The 15487-nt window shown below is 38.1% G+C and overlaps 1 protein-coding gene across 50 annotated transcripts in view; it reads right to left on the bottom strand.

The window, feature by feature from the left end:
• TTLL5 (tubulin tyrosine ligase like 5) overlaps positions 1-15487 on the bottom strand; it is a 295613-nt gene that overhangs the window by 149758 nt on the left and 130368 nt on the right. For 29 of the 50 annotated variants that reach the window (XR_010123769.1, XM_054448030.2, XM_063651918.1 and 26 more), the window contains one exon: positions 13368-13555. Coding sequence is in view for 49 of the 50 variants with exons in the window: in XM_054448030.2 (XP_054304005.2) it covers positions 13368-13555 (188 nt within the window). In the remaining variant the exon portion in view is untranslated. The remainder of the gene's footprint in view (positions 1-13367; positions 13556-15487) is intronic. The other 21 variants (XM_054448025.2, XM_063651919.1, XM_054448044.2 and 18 more) reach the window with 1 other exon arrangement.

Here is a 15487-nt window from a genome sequence, read left to right as displayed (position 1 = left end):
CTAAATAAAGGCTTTGAATCACATTTAACAGCCTGGGCTTCCCATTATAGACAACAGGAAGGCCCTCGAGATTCTTAAGCAGAAGAGTACCATGATGAGACTTGTGATTTAGGAAAGAATCCATTATGGCCGGGCACAGTGGCTCACACCTGAATTCCCAGCACTTTGAAAGGCTGAAGCGGACAGATCACTTGAGGTCAGGAGTTTGAAACCACTCTGGCCAAGATGGTGAAACCCCATCTCTACTAAAAATACAAAAATTAGCCCAGCATGGCGGCAGGCATCTGTAATCCCAGCTACTTGGGAGGCTAAGGCAGGAGAATCACTTGAACCTGGGAGGCAGAGATTGTAGTGAGCTGAGATCCTGTGCCACTGCACTCCAGTCTGGGCAACAGAGTGAGACTCCATCTCAAAAAAAAAAAAAAAAAAAAAAGAATCTTTCAGCAAAGCAAAGACTAGGGTGAACAGGAAGAGACTGGCCAAGAAACCAGTGAAAAGGTAATTACAGCTGTCCATCCGGGAGATAATAAAGGCCTTAAGCAGGACAGTAGATGGAAAAGTGAAAAACAGGATAGGTATCAGAGACACTGTAGAATCTTGACAACTGCCTGGACACAGAATGAGGAAGTGAAGAGAGGCACTGATAAACCAATGGCTCCATTCCTAAATTCCCTGGGATTCTAGAATTCCAAGAATTGCAATGTCACTAATATAGAGAAGAACAAAAAGAGGCAAATAAGTTTTAAATATGTTTAAGACTTTTCTGAGTATTTTCAAAATATGTTCAAAATACATCAAGTATTTTGAATGTTCTGCAATATAGTTAGGTAGAAATGTCTCACAGGTGGAAATTTGGACCTGACTCTCAGCAAAGGCTCAAACTAAAGATATATATTTGGGAGAAATCCATAGAGAAGTACCAGGATGAAATCACAGGAAAAGGAACTTTATCCCAGGGGAAAGTATGGAGAGGAAAAAGAAGTTCTGAGGATTATAGCCTAGAATTCAGAGATATGCTAGAGGATCCCAAAAGACTAGGGAGAAGCAGATGCCCAGGGGCCACTCCACCTTCTTCAACCAGAGCCACTCTGCTATGATCAACTTTATACACCTAAGGTCTATATGCCAGTGGCTCTGAAAAACATGTTGAAAACGGAATCTAGTTTTCAGGGAGGAAGCAATGATTTCTCAGAGGAATTACTGAAGCGTTAGAAAAGCTAAGGGAAATTTTCACCTAAGAAGCAGTTGATAATAGTGCCACATGCTAAAGGAAGAAGAGTAAAAATAGTGACTGAAGTTGGCAATTCTGAGGTCATGAGTGGCCTTTGAGAGAGAGATGGACAAATGTAAGAGATGAAGTCAGACTGCAAGAGCAAGTGTGTGGGGGTGGAGGGGCAGAAGGGAGACCAGAGCCAACAAGGGTGTGTTATTTTAAAAGAAGTTTGGCAGTACAAGGAAGATGAGTTTAAAGGGGTGGCAGAGTAAAACAAAGGCTATTTTAAAACAAGAGACCATGCAGTAGGCCAGGAACTAAAGAAAATGAGAGCTTCAAGCCTCGAGACCTAGAAAAGCTAGGAAATCAGATCAGATCAACTGGAGCCAGGTCCTAGAACAGAGAGGCGCAAGTAGCCAAGAGAAGAATGGGTCTTGATACCAAAACTACCCCATTTTACAGATGAGGAAATCAAGGCACAGGGAGGTTACACAACTTGTCCAAGGTCTTGCTGACTCAAGAGCTTATGCCTTTTTCTATTTACCCTTTTCTGCTTCTAGAAATGGGAAAGAATAATGTATATGGTACAAAGAACAACTTTTTCTACTGAGAAAGAATATGAAACTAAAGGAACTAGGGTTAACAAACGGCCACAAAATCTGAGCACAAATGTACCTAAGTTCAAATATGTCCAGATAAACTAAGGAGGCAGAAAGAGTTTCCAGTGCCAATTGCTGAAGCTTGTGATAAACTGGGCGCCATCTGCCTCAATCCTAGAGAACATTTGGAACCATTTCAAAGATTTAGCTCCGTCTCTCTTCATTTGGAGTTTCTGAAATTGAGATTCACTCAAGGTCCACTGTGGACCCTTACGGTGGTAGCTGCGGAAGCAGAAGAAATGATAAAGAATTCCTTTGTACAGAGAGAGTGAAAGAGTTTAACTGCCGTGAACCAAACTTTATGTACTTCCGCATCTATCTTTCTCTAGGACCAGGCAGGGAAGTCTCAGGGTAAGGAGCAAGAAAAATGAAAGAAATAGAATGGATTTTTTTTTTCCCACTCTCCATCTAAATGAAAAATGTGAAGACCAAAAAGTATCTCCTCCCCTCTCTGTATCTGTCAGCACATTTCCAGGAGGCCCGGCCACATCCCGGGCACTGGCTGGTTGGGGAGCAGAGACTGACATAGCACATTCGTTCACACTGGAGCCCCTGCCTGGGTGGTCTGCCGTTATCCCTTTGATTAAACTCCCAGGCTGGAAGAGCTGAAGTTGCTCCTAACGATAGCTGGGTCCTGCAATCTCACACTTGCCTGCATGGGGAGGGCCAGTGCTCCTTCTGATTCATTGCCTCCCACTTCTCACCACAAAGCTGGGCTAATTCACCACATTCTTCTGTTCACTAATGGCAATAACCATAAAGGGCTACATCTCTTCAGAGCACTACACTCCCTTCCAGCATGGAGTCAGGCAGAGATAGTGAGACTTCACACAGAAGCTCAGTACCCTATTGGCCACCACGACACTTCTCCTGCCTCCAGCCCAGGTGCAAGATGTTTCTAGAAAACCCTGCTTTCAGGGACATACACATAGATTTCCAAAAAATCTCATCTCCAAAAGATAACCAGCCTCTCTTGGGCCAAGGGAAAGAATTAAATTTTACCTGCTCTCTGCTCAGATTTGTAAGTTATTTGTTGAATGGTGGTAGTTGAGAACATTTATCTCTTTATATTTCAAGTATACACGTGCTTGCACAGATTTTTTTGAAGTGGCAGCTGCTCACGTGGCAGGGAAAGTTTGATATTTTTATGTGTTTTAGGCTATAAACAAAGTTAAATCACAGCAGGAGTACTAGTAACTACACAGGATATGAGCTTCTGTTTCTGCCATACAGATTTCTTAAGAATCTAACCTCTAATTGTAAATTCTGAGTCCTTCTATGTTTTATCATCAAATTTTTGGCTTGTCAGAATACTTTGCTTCTTTACCTTTAGCTAGTTCACTGTTCCTCATTATCTTCACCAGCGAGCATGGAGGAAAAAGGAGTGGCACTGCCTCATCCTCCAAATCCATCCTCTTCAAGCTACCTGAGTGATCCAGCTAAAAGGCAAAGCAATTGTGTCTCAGAGGATCTCCATCATCTAAGAGACAAAGGACAAGTTCCTTCACACGGCATGAAAGCTCTCCCTGAACCAACCCTTGCCTTCTCGCCCAACTTCATTCCTAGCTAGTCCCTGCTGACTCTCCATCCTGTGACATCCTTAGCCTGTCACTCGTTTCCCTACATATGCACAAGTGAGTTTTTATTCTGTAAACTGTTTCTCCCCTTCTTCTGCCATCTACCTGCTTACCTTTAAGATTCAGTTTAGATATAATCTCTTCCAAGAAGGCTAGTTCAGCTTTTTCCCCACTCCCACCCACAAGCTGGGTTCGGGGCCTCTTTTAGTGGTTGTTATTCCCTCGGACTGTCTCTGTCATGCATAGTCCATGTTATTATTATCATCTGTTTATGTAGCTGCTACCATTACAAGAGAGTGAGTTATTTCATGCTGAGGACTATGTGTTATATCATCCCCATGGCTTAGTACCAAAGCCTGGAAGACTCTTAAGAGCCTAGCAAAATGTTTTTTAAATACATACATATACACATGCACACACAAACACAATGAAATAAAAAGTTTTGCAGGAAATGCCACTAAAAGTTTTAATAGGCTAAGCAGTTGAAATTATAGGGCAAATATAATGATTTTTCAGAAATACCCAACAACTTCAATATTCTATACTCGTCTTCCAAAATAGCACAAGTAATTTAAATTCAGCTTTGCTTGCTTAGTAGAATATCTCTTAACTCCTTGCCCAGAAAGCCAATTAAACATACATCAGAATTTATGTAATATAATGAAAGCAATGCTCAGAGAAAAATTCATAGCTTTTATATAGTGAAAAAAAATACCAAGAGTGAATGAAAATAAATGAAGCATCTAACTCAAGGTGGGGAGAAATACTGAAATAGTGGAACAAAGTTAAGGAAAGCAGAAAGAAGGAATTAGTAAAGATAAGGCAAGAAAATAACGAATTAGAAAACAATAAAATAGAATGAATAAACATTTCCAGAATAAATCTTATTTTTAAAAGGGGAGAAAATATTAATTAAACCTATTAGAAAAGAGAAAACAAAGAAAAGAAAGCATAAACAGAAAATAGGAATCGAGAATATGAAAACAGGCAAGAGGAAACAAAAAACATTTAAAGTGATTACTGGACACAAACTTGTTTCTGATAATAGCTAAGTTTAAGTTTTCAGGCCCTAACTCCAGAGAGAAGAGCAGAACTCTCACCACTTTCTGACTGGAAATCCACCTCTTTCTAGAAAGCTACAGACATTGTATCACTTGACTCAGTGAGTAAGAAACTAAAGCAACTTTCTTTTTAAACATAACTAGAGAAAAAGGGAAACTTAGTAAACAAATATACCAGAATCTATACTAAACCATTACAACATGTTATTAGTTATTTACCAGAAAAAGAATAATCAATGACAGAATTTTCCAAATTCCAAATTAAGGAATCACTTTCTCTGAAGGGAAAGGGTTGAATAACCTATAATTGAGCTTTGCAACAACAAAATACGGAGGGTGGGGGGAAGTGGGGATGGTTAATGGGTACAAAAATATAGTTAGCATAAATAAGATCTAGTATTTGATAGCACAACAGGGTGACTACAGTCAACAATAATTTATCGTACATTTTAAAGTAACTAAGAGTATAACTGGATTGTCTGTAATACAAAGAAAGGATAAATGCTTGAGGTGATGGACACCTTTACCCTGATATGATCAACACACACTATATGCCTAAATCAAAATATGCACCCCAGGAGATTGGCCTTGTTGGCTGCGTGGGAAATGGGTGAGGTCTGCCACTGCTGGCTTTCCCCTACTTCCCTGGTGACCTGTATGATGCAGCAGGGGCAGCCATAATCCCCTCTGGGAACGTAACTCCATGGGCCTGAGAACCACACCCCCATCCCCCACAGCAACAGCAGCAAGCCCTGTCCAACGAGTCTCCCTGAGCTCGGGCACGCCTAACTCTGCCCCAGCCTGATGGTCTTTCTCTACCCATCCTGGTAGCTGAAGAAAAAAGACATAATATCTTGGGAGCTCTATGGCCCTGCCCACCACCTGAAACACTCAAATACTTACCCAGGCGACCTTAGGGCAAGCTTGTATCAGCTGATGCTCTCTTGAAAGCGCCACCTCCTGGCTGGAGGCCAAAAAACCACTAGCACAACCAGCGCTCAAGAAAACCAGCTCACTGAACAAAACTACAACAAAGGACCCTCACAGAGTCCACAGAGCTCACTCCCCTGCTACCTCCACCAGATCAGGTGCTGGTATCCACGGCTGAGAGACCTGAAGATGGATCACATCACAGGACTCTTCACAGAAACTTGCCAGTACCAGCCCAGAGCCCAGCAGCTCTGCTGGTGGGCTAGACCCAGAAGGGCAGTAACAATCACTGCAGTTTGGCTCTCAAGAAGCCCCATCCCTAGGGGAAGAAGGAGAACATCACATCAAGGAACCAACCAGTGGGACAAAAGAATCTGAACAGCAGCCCTTCAACCCAGATCCTCTGATACAGACTACCCAGGTGAGAAGGAACCGGAAAAACAATTCTGGTAATATGACAAGGGAAGGTTCTTTAACACTCCCAAAAGATCACACTAGCTCACTAGCAATGGATCCAAAGAAGAAATTTCTAAATTGCCAGAAAAAGAACTCAAAAGGTCGATTATTTAGCTATTTAAGGAGGCACCAGGGAAAGGTGGAAACCAATTTAAAGAAACTAAAAAATAATAATAATAATAATAATAATAATAATAATACAGGACATGGACCAAAAAATCTCCAGGGAAATAGAGAGCATCGATAAAAAACAATCATAACTCCTGGAAATAAAAGACACACTTAAAGAGATGCAAAATACACTGGAAAGTTTCAACGATAGAATCAAAAAAGTAGAAGAAAGAACTTCAGAGCTTGAAGACAAGGCTTTTGATTAACCCAATCCAACAAAGACAAAGAAAAAGGCATCCCCAAAAACGAACAAAGCCTCCAAGAAGTTTGGGATTATGTTAAACGACCAAACCTAAGAATAACTGGTGTTCCCGAGGAAGAAGAGAAATCTAAAAGTTTGGAAAACTTATTTGGGGGAATAATCGAGGAGAACTTCCCTGGCCTTGCCAAAGATCAAGACATCCAAACAGGAGAAGCTCAAAGAACACCTGGGAAATTCATCACAAAAAGATAATCACTTAGACACACAGTCATCAGGTTATCTAAAGTCAAGACAAAGGAAAGACTCTTAAGAGCTATAGGCAAAAGCATCAGGTAACCTATAAAGGAAAACCTATTAGATTAACACCAGATTTCTCAGCAGAAACCCTAAAAGCTAGAAGGGAGTGGGGTCCTATGTTTAGCCTCCTTAAACAAAACAATTATCAGCCAACAATCTTGTATCCAGTGAAACGAAGCTTCATAAATGAAGGAAAGATAGTCTTTTCCAGACAAACAAATGCTGAGAGAATTAGCCACTACCAAGCCAGCACTATACAAACTGCTAAAGAAAGTTCTAAATCTTGAAACAAAATCTCGAAATACACCAAAATAGAACCTCCATAAAGCACAAATCCTACAGGGCCTATAAAACAATAACACAATGCAAAAGTCACCAGGTATTCAGGCAACAACTAGCATGATGAACAGAACAGTGCCTCACATCTCAATAATAATGTTGAATGTAAATGGCCTAAATGTTCCCCTTAAAAGATACAAAATCGGCTGTCTTCAAGAAACTCAACTAACATATAAGTTCAAGAAACTCACCTAACACATAAACTCACATAAACTTAAGGTAAGGGAGTGAAAAAAGATATTCCACGCAAATGGACACCAAAAGTGAGCAGAAGTAGCTATTCTTACATCAGACAAAGCAAACTTTAAAGATTCAAAGCAATAACAGTTTAAAAAGACAAAGAGGGACATTACACAATGATAAAAGGACTACTCCAATAGGAAAATATCACAATCCTAAATATATATGCGCCTAACACTGGAGCTCCCAAATTCATAAAACAATTACTACTAGACCTAAGAAATGAGACAGACAACAACACAATAATAGTGGGAAACTTCAATACCCCACTGACAGCACTAGGCAGGTCATCAACACAGAAAGTCAACAAAGAGACAACAGACATAAACCATACCCTAGAACAAATGGAGTTAACAGATATTTACAGAACATTCTACCCAGCAACTGCAGAATTCACATTCTATTCATCAGCGCATGAAATATTCTCCAAGATAGACCACAAGATAGGCCACAAAACGAGTCTCAACAAATTTAAGAAAATCAAAATTATATCAAGTATTCTCTCAGACCACAATGGAATAAAATTGGAAATCAACTCCAAAAGGAATCCTCAAAACCATGCAAGTACATGGAAATTAAATAATCTGCTCCTGAATGGTCGTTGGGTCAACAATGAAATCAATATGGAAATGTAAAAATTCCTTGAGCTGAATGATAACAGTGACACAACCTATCAAAATCTCTGGGATACAGCAAAAGCGGTGCTAAGACGAAAGTTCATAGCTTTAAATGCCTACATCAAAAAGCCTGAAAGAACTCAAATAGACAATCTAAGGTCACATCTCAGAGAACTAGAGAAACAAGAACAAACCAAACTGAAACCTAGCAGAAGAAAAGAAATAACAAAGATCAGAGCATAACTAAATAAAATTGAAACAAACAAAAAAACCCAATACAAAAGATAAATGAAACAAAAATCTGGTTCTTTGAAAAAAAAAAAAATTAACAAAATTGATAGACCACTAGCAAGATTAACCAAGAAAAGAAGAGAGAAGATCCAAATAAACTCAATTAGAATGGAAACAAGAGATAGTACAACCAATACCACAGAAATACAAATGATAACTCAAGGCTACTATGAACACCTTTACGTGCACAAACTAGAAAACCTAGAGGAGATGGATAAATTCCTGGAAATATACAACCCTTCTAGATTAAACCAGGAATAAATAAAAACTCTGAACAGACAACAGTAAGCAGCAATATTGAAATGGTAATTTAAAAATTGCCAATAAAAAAAAGTCCAGGACCAGAGGGATTCACAGCTGAATTCCACCAGGCATTCAAGAAGAATTGAGATGAATCTTATTGAAACTATTCCAAAAGACAGAGAAAAAGAGAATCCTCCCTAAATAATTCTATAAAGCCAGTAACACCCTAATACCAAACCCAGGAAAGGACATTAACAAAAAAAGAAAACTACAGACCAATATCTCTGATGAATACAGATGCAAAAATCCCCAACAAAATTCTAGGTTGGTACACAAGTAATTGCAATTTCTGCCACTAACCTAATCCAACAGCATATCAAAAAGATAATCCACCATCATCAAGTGGGTTTCATACCAGGGATGCAGGCATGGTTTAACATACGCAAGTCAATAAATGTGATCTACCACATAAACAGAATCAAAGACAAAAATCACATGGTAATCTCAACAGACACAGAAAAAGCATCTGACAAAATCCATCATCTCTTCATGATTAAAACCCTCAACAAAATCAGCATAAAATGGACATACCTTAGGGTAATAAAAGCCACCTATGACAAACCCACAACCAACATTATACCAAATGTGGAAAAGTTGAATATATTCCCCTTGAAAACTGGAAGAAGACAAGAATGCCCATTTCACCACTTCTATTAAACATAGTTCTGGAAGTCCTAGCCAAAGCAATCAGACAAGAGAAATAAAGGGCATTCAAATCATTCAAGAGAAGTCAAACTGTTGCTGTTTGCCAATATGATCATATACCTAGAAAACCATAAAGGTTCATCCAAAAAGCTCCTAGATCTAATAAATAAATTCAGTAAAGTTTCAGGATACAAAATCAATGTACACAAATCAGTAGCACTGCTATACACCAACAGCCACCAAGCTGAGAATCAAATCAAGAATTTAACCCCTTTTACAACAGCTGCAAAAGATAAAATGAAATACTTACAGATACACCTAACCAAGGACGTGAAAGACCTCTACAAGGAAAACTACAAAACACTGCTGAAAGAAATCACAGACGACACAAACAAATGGAAACACATCCCATGCTCACGGATGGGTAGAATCAATATTGTGAAAATGACCACACTGCCAAAAGCAATCTACAAATTCAGTGCAATTTAGTACCATCATCATTCTTCATGGAACTACAAAAAACAATCCTGAAATTCATATGGAACCAAAAAAGAGCCTGCATAGCCAAAACATGACTAAGCAAAAAGAACAAATCTAGAGGCATCATATTACCCAAACTCAAACTATACTACAAGGATATAGTTACCAAAACAGCATGGTACTGGTATAAAAATAGGCACATAGACCAATAGAACAGAATAGAAAACCCAGAAATAAAGCCAAATACTTAACAGCCAACTGATCTTTGACAAAGCAAACAAAAAACATAACCTGGGGAAAGGACACCCTATTCAACAAATGGTGCTGGGATAACTGGCAAGCCACATATAGAAGAATGAAACTGGATCCTCATCGCTCACCTTACACAAAAATCAACTCAAGATAGATGAAAGACTTAAATATAAGACCTGAAACCATAAAAATTCTAGAAGATAACATCAGAAAAACCCTTCTAGACATTGGCTTAGGCAAAGACTTCATGGCCAAGACCCCAAAAGCAAATGCAACAAAAACAAAGATAAATAGATAGAATTTAATTAAACTAAAAAGCTTCTGCAGGCAAAAGAAATAATCACCAAGTAAACAGACAACCCACACAGTGGGAGAAAATCTTCACGAACTATGCATCCAACAAAGGACTAATAGCCAGAATCTACAAGGAACTCAAACAAATCAGCAAGAAAAAAAAAATCCCATCAAAAAGCCTAAGGACATGAATAGACAATTCTCAAAAGAAGATATACAAATATCTAACAAACATATGAGAAAATGCTCAACATCACTAATTATCAGGGAAATGCAAATCAAAACCACAATGCAATACTACCTTACTCCTGCAAGAATGGCTATAATTAAAAAGTCAAAAAACAATAGATGTTGGCATGGAAGAGGTGAAAAGGGAACACTTACACTGTTGATGGGAATGTAAACTAGTACAACCATTATGGAAAACACTATGGAGATTCCTTAAAGAACTAAAAGTAGATTTACCATTTGATCCAGTAATCCCACTACTGGGTATCTACCCAGAGGAAAAGAAGTCATTATATGAAAAAGATACTTGCACATGCATATTTATAGCAACACAATTTGCAATTGCAAAAATATGGAACCAGCCCAAATGTCTATCAATCAATGAGTAGATAAAGAAAATGTGGTGTGTATATATATACACCATGGAATACTACTCATCCATAAAAAGGAACAAAATAATGGTATTCGCAGCAACCTGGAGGGAGCTGTAGACCATTATTCTAAGTGAAGTAACTCAGGAATGGAAAACCAAACATCATATGTTCTCACTTATAAGTAGGATCTAAGCTATGAGGACACAAAGGTACAAGGATTATATAATGGACTTTGGGGACTTGGGGGGAAGGGTAGGAGGAAGGTGAGGAATAAAAGACTGCACATTGGGTACAGTGTACACTACTTGGGTGACAGGTGCACCAAAATCTTGGAAATCACCACTAGAGAGCTTATCCACGTAACCAAACACCACCCGTTCCCCAAAAAACCTACTGAAATAAAAAAAATCGTATGTACCCCATATATATATATATCTACTATGTACCCACAATAATTTTTGAAAAACTACTAAAAAGTACACTTTATCTAAAAACTCGTTTCTAACCAAATTAGAATCCATTTACTATTGAAAGCCTTTTATGGCTGAAATAACAATATTTTCCACATATATTGCATTTAGAGGTTTTGCATAATATCCTCATGACCCTGTTGTATTTTCCTCATCAATCAATGAAGACCCTGAGGTTAAGAGAAGTTGAGTGAACTGCTCAAGATCACACAGCTAGTCATTGGCAGGAGAACAGTGGAGTGAACTGTCCAAGATCACACAGCTAGTCAGCGTCAGGAGAAGAGTAGAGTGAACTGTCTAAGATCACACAGCTAGTCAGTGTCAGAACAATGGAATGAACTGCCCAATATCACACAGGAGTCAGTGGCAGGCGAACCGTGGAGTGAACTTCCCAAGATCACACAGCTAGTCAGTGTCAGAAAAGTAGAGTGGACTGTCCAAGATCACATAGCTAATCAGTGACAGAACAGTGGCATGAACTGCCAAAGATCATACAGGAGTCAGTGTCAGAATAACAACGGAGTGAACTGCTCAAGATCACACAGGAGTCAGTGGCAAGTCTCTGGATGGCTAATCCAGCTCTTTCTCCACTACTCCATCCTGCTTATTACATCCTACAGCACCTCCCTCAGTACTGACCACCCTATTACCAAGACTCTAAAAGTTAACACTGACATCTAATGGCAAGTTCAGATCCCTACAAACCACAGTCTAATGGACTTTTAATTCACTGGCACTGAAGTTCTTTATAGATGAAAAAAATGAACTGAAGGGGGATGACTTCCCAATCAGGATACAGTCACCTTGGATTCCTACAGGATTAGGATCTTTTCACTTTGTAAGCTTTGCAGTCTAGCGAACGATAGGAGCTAGAAATAGGTAAGTACTAATATTGGCTATTTTGGGTATTTTTTTTTTTTTACTACAATCACAAAATCTCAATGTCTTGGTGCTTCTAGCTGCCCATTTATAAACTGGAAGCATATAATCTAGTTAGTGACCCAATGATAAAAGTGTAGCAGAGCACTGGCCTTTCCCGTCTCATAGCCACTTACTTAATTTGAAAATTCCTTCCCATCGTATCTTGGTATCCTATTCCCTCTTCCCATCATTCTATCACTAAAATCTAACTACCCAACTCCCTCCAAGAATCAACATTGTTCTTGTAATATTCTTTGCTTCCTATTTTACATTAGGCCTTCTTATTTACTCCCTTCAAACAACTAAGGATTTGAGAAAGAAAATACTTACTGCTTCACACGCTGGGATGAGGCTGAAGTAAAACTAAGTCCATGAGAGGCTTAGCTTTAGTTTTGGTCCTAAATTTTATACAGATAAGTAGGGTACCACCAGGGAGCAGTGTGTTGCCTACTTTTAGCATGTACTTAAAGTAATTTTCAGCTTCACTTTTTTGGAGACTTGATTATCACTACAGAGTTACTACCAATTAAGGAATTTGGCACATCAGCAACATAGCAAAATATAACTGTGGAGTTAAATTACGATAATTCCTTTGGAGGACTTTGATGCCATTTAGCATTAAGGAATAAGAGATATGGCTTTTTCTTCAATTAAACACCATAGGGATAACCAGCAAGAAGGACAAAGAGAATTCATAAAGCTCTTGAAAGTGCCATCTACCTTCACTGTGTTGCAAGATTGTTAATATCTATATAGCATAAGGACAATATGCTGTTATTTATTTATATCCACCCAGCTTGTTGAATGACCTTGATCACATCACTTCTTTCAGCCTCAGGTTCCCCCATCTGTAAAATGGGGAGAATGATATTATATTGGATAAGGGTATAATAAAATATGAAATTAATCAGTTACCCATAAAACATCCTGAGATCATGAAATAAAAGGCAGTACAGAAAAAAAATTTTTTAAAGGGTAATGTTATAAAATTCTGGTAAAAAGATTTATAAGACTAGAACTCACTGGAAAATTTTACCAAAGAAAAGAACTTATTTTTAAAGATCCTTTAAAATTATATTTACAGATGAACATTCAAGTCTGTTTATCCATGAAATAGGTACATCATATCCAGTAACAGACTTACTTCACAATGCCTGTAACAGAAAGTTATTTTCTTTAAATTTGAAGAAGAAAAACTTGATCCTCAGCTTGAAACTAACTATTAATAATACTCATTCAAGAGGCATCAGTATATGGGAATAGTAAAGACAGGGAAAGACAAAGTACCCTGTCATTAATTCTATCCTCAGGTCCAAAGAGATCTTGGGCACCCCAGACCATCCGTACCTGTTGAGTGAGGAGGTTGATGTGGCTGGATGGAGAATACTGTCTCGCTGCCTGCTTCTCAGCCAGCCGCTGAAGTTCAGCTGTAACCATACTTTGGTTGTACCGTTTGCTATATGAAGAAGCATCTTCTCCCTCTTTTTGTGTTTTGGCTATTCCTGAATGATGCTTGTTTAGATAGCACGATCCTGCTAAAACGGAGAAAAGTTTTCACTCATTTAGGAAAAAAAGGCCTGAAAAAAATTAGGATAATGACAGAAATCTCAGGTCAACAGATACTTTACTGAACCCTAGGGATCTTTAATAATATAGGAGAAATAAACTATCTTCAAATGAACACAAAAATAAATGGTTACCATAACCTAGAAACTCTTCCTATTACCAAACTGCCACATGCATTATTTATTAATATGTTTTTGCTTATAATGAAAGCTTCACAAAGAAGAATTTTCATTATATGTAGTGGGGAATACCAATCCTAGAATTTGCTAATCTTACTGAATAAAAAATATATATTTGAAACTCATTATAATTCTTATTTATTTTTCTCGTTATGTAACTGTACTTGTCAACAGTCTGTGGCATCCACTGTCAAATCATCCATAATACTTAGAAAGCTCAAAAGGGAAACAGGGATAAAAGCAAAATCGAGTATACTCAGAAAAATAACAATAACCTTGTATTTTCTTTTTTTTTAATATTTTTAGTCAAAATATGTTCTTTTTTTATTATTATACTTTAAGTTCTAGGGTACATGTGCACAATGTGCAGGTTTGTTACATATGTATACATGTGCCATGTTGGTGTGCTGCACCCATTAACTCATCATTTACATTAGGTATATCTCCTAATGCTATCCCTCCCCCATCCCCCCACCCCATGACAGGCCCTGGTGTGTGTATATTTTCAAATGACTGATTTCCCTTTCAGATTTAAATTTTCTTCTTTCAACTGTAATATCAGAGCATTCTATTATTTAAGCATTGAAATTCTGGCAAAAAGAAATTATTTAATATAAAATCAAGATTCAGCTGAGCACAGTGGCTCATGCTTATAGTCCCAGCTACTTGGGAGGCTGAGGCAGGAGGATCGCTTAAGTCCTGGAGTTCAAGGTTACAGTGAGCTATGATCACGCCACTGCACTCCAGCCTGTGTGACAGAAAGAGAACCTGTCTCTAAAAATAAAATAAAACAAAAATTCACATTTTTCCTGATTGTAAAAGTCACATCTCTTCGAAAAAATTTTTAAACTCAGAAAAGTAGAAATAATATAACCTATTTCCTGTCTTTTTAAAATTAATGCTAATATAACAATGATCATTCTGCATATACAACTGATTTTCTGAATCTGTAACTTTTTCATGTTTACTATATTATTTAGTACATACAAAATATTTATAATAGCTGTATATGTAGTTATAAGCATATTGTAATGAACACCTGTGAACTTACTACCCAACCCAGGAATTACATTATCAACAATATGTACTAACCTATGTGGTTGTTCCTCTCCATTCCTAATCTCCCCTTATCAATCATTCTTTAAAAAAAAAAGTTTTATCAAATATATTTGTGTGTATATGCATATAACAAACAAAATACCAGATAATTTTGCTCGTTTTTGAGATCTACAAAAATGGTATCCTACTATAGATATTTCCTGGGACTTGCTCTGTTATTCAACACTGCTCTTCCTAGATAAATACAGCTGAAAGTCATTCATTTTCCTTGCTGTCTGGCATTCCATTTTGTAAATACACCACAACTTATTTTTCTATTCCCCTATCAATGGGTATTGTGGTTATTTCAAGCATATTGCCATTATAAACAATGCAGCCATAAACACTCTTGCATACATCTGCTGGCACACGTGTAGAAGAGCTCCTCTTGTATATGCCCAAGAGTGGAATTGTTGGGTCACAAAGTATGTAAATTTTCAAGTTTATGTAGTAATACCAAAGTGGTATTTTTTTTTTTTCTAAGACAGAGTCTTGCTCTGTCACCCAGGCTGAAGTGCAGTAGCGCGATCTCGGCTCACTGCAAGCTCCGCCTCCTGCGTTCACACCAATCTCCCACCTCAGCCTCCCGAGTAGCTGGGACTACAGCTGCCTGCCACCACGCCC

Source organism: Pongo pygmaeus, chromosome 15 (assembly GCF_028885625.2).
Source record: "Pongo pygmaeus isolate AG05252 chromosome 15, NHGRI_mPonPyg2-v2.0_pri, whole genome shotgun sequence".
In the NCBI taxonomy this organism is placed as follows: domain Eukaryota; kingdom Metazoa; phylum Chordata; class Mammalia; order Primates; family Hominidae; genus Pongo; species Pongo pygmaeus.
Note: the sequence above shows the minus strand (reverse complement) of the source record. Positions and strands in the feature narration are given on the sequence as shown.